This window comes from Tupaia chinensis, unplaced genomic scaffold (assembly GCF_000334495.1).
Source record: "Tupaia chinensis unplaced genomic scaffold, TupChi_1.0 Scaffold000201_1, whole genome shotgun sequence".
Taxonomy (NCBI): domain Eukaryota; kingdom Metazoa; phylum Chordata; class Mammalia; order Scandentia; family Tupaiidae; genus Tupaia; species Tupaia belangeri.
In genome coordinates, this window is record NW_006159676.1 from 1,777,693 (window position 1) to 1,779,037 (window position 1,345).

Sequence of the window (1,345 nt, forward strand, 5' to 3'; positions counted from 1 at the left end):
AGGCCGCGCGCCTCGGCCTGCCCCTGCTGACGGACTGTGCCCAGCCCGGCAGGGCCCACAGCGGCCCCCAGCGCAGCAAGCCCAAGAAGAAGTCCAAGAAGCACAAAGACAAGGACAGGGCGGCCGAGGAGCGGCACTGCGCCCCCCGGCCCGCCGACCTCGCACCCGCCACCCACGGCGCCCCGCCAGATGCCCCCGGTATGTGCCTCGGGCCTGGGGGCTTTGCGGGAGGGGGCAGTGGGGACCGCCTTCCTGCAGGGCTGCATCTGCCATCTCCCGGGGACAAGCCCGAGGGGGTGACGTGCTCAGAGCGGACCCAGTGGCAGGTGCCAAACACCGAGGGGCACCCAGGGTGGGGCTAGGGTATGCTGGCACTCCAGGGGCCAGTAGGGGACATCGGAGCTGGTCCCACCCACACAGGTCTGGGACAGGTCCAGGTGGATGGAGTCCGCAGGAGGGGAGGGAGCTCTGGGACCACCGGGGCCTCGTGTGGAGAAAGGATTTGGGGTTGGCACACGGGGTCCTGGCAGGGGTCGGGGGGGCCGGAAGGGAGCCCAGATAGTAGGGATTCCCTCTGCAGGAAGGGCGTCAGGACCTCGCAAGGACACCTGAGTTAGGGTGTCAGGTGCCCAGGGGCCACCGAGGGAGCATGGGGGGGCGTCTCCTGACGCCAGGGCCTGAGACAGAGGGACCTGGGGGTGGCATAGGAATGAGGAACCGGCAGCCCTGGCCGGAGCCGTGGTGGAGCTCAGAACTGGCCTCCCGGGCAGCTCGTCCCGGCCCCAGCCAGCAGTCACTTCTCACTGCGGGACAGCCAGTGAGCTGTGGGGTCCAGCAGAACAAGCAGGAAGTGACTGCAGCCAGCCCCAGCCTAGTGCTGAAGTAAGTCGCACAGGGCCTGCTGCGGTTCAAATCCCGGCCCCGGCCGCTGGGGGAGCACGCCTGTGCTGTGCGCCCATGGCCCTGACAGGGTGAGGGGACGGAGGAGACGGGAAAGGAAGGAAAGGGAAAGGAAAGGGCCAGCTGCTGGCTGCTGTTTAAGGCGGCTGGATGCTACCTGGCCGACCACGGTTTGAGTCCCAGACCCGGCAGCTTGAAACCCACACCAGGCGCATGTGCGTGTGTGCCCAAAATACCCAGAGGGGGGGACCAGCAGATGGCGTAATGGCTATGTCGCTGGACTCCCACGTAGTCGACCGCCATTCAAGTCTCGGACCCGGTGTCTTCAACTCACGCTGGGCGCGTGTGCGTGCGTGCCCAAGATCCCAAGAGGAGAATGGAGGAGAAGGGATTGCGGCGTGGCCATCCCCCCTGGGGGGTGATTTCTCTCTTTCTGTCTCTATGT

The 1,345-nt window shown here is 66.8% G+C and overlaps 1 protein-coding gene across 1 annotated transcript in view; it reads left to right on the plus strand.

Annotated features, from left to right (window-relative positions):
• Positions 1-1,345, plus strand: part of ELL (elongation factor for RNA polymerase II) — a gene marked incomplete in the record, with an annotated part of 75,079 nt that overhangs the window by 67,688 nt on the left and 6,046 nt on the right. The window contains 1 exon segment of the mRNA XM_014587319.2: positions 1-198. Coding sequence (XP_014442805.1) covers positions 1-198 — 198 coding nt within the window.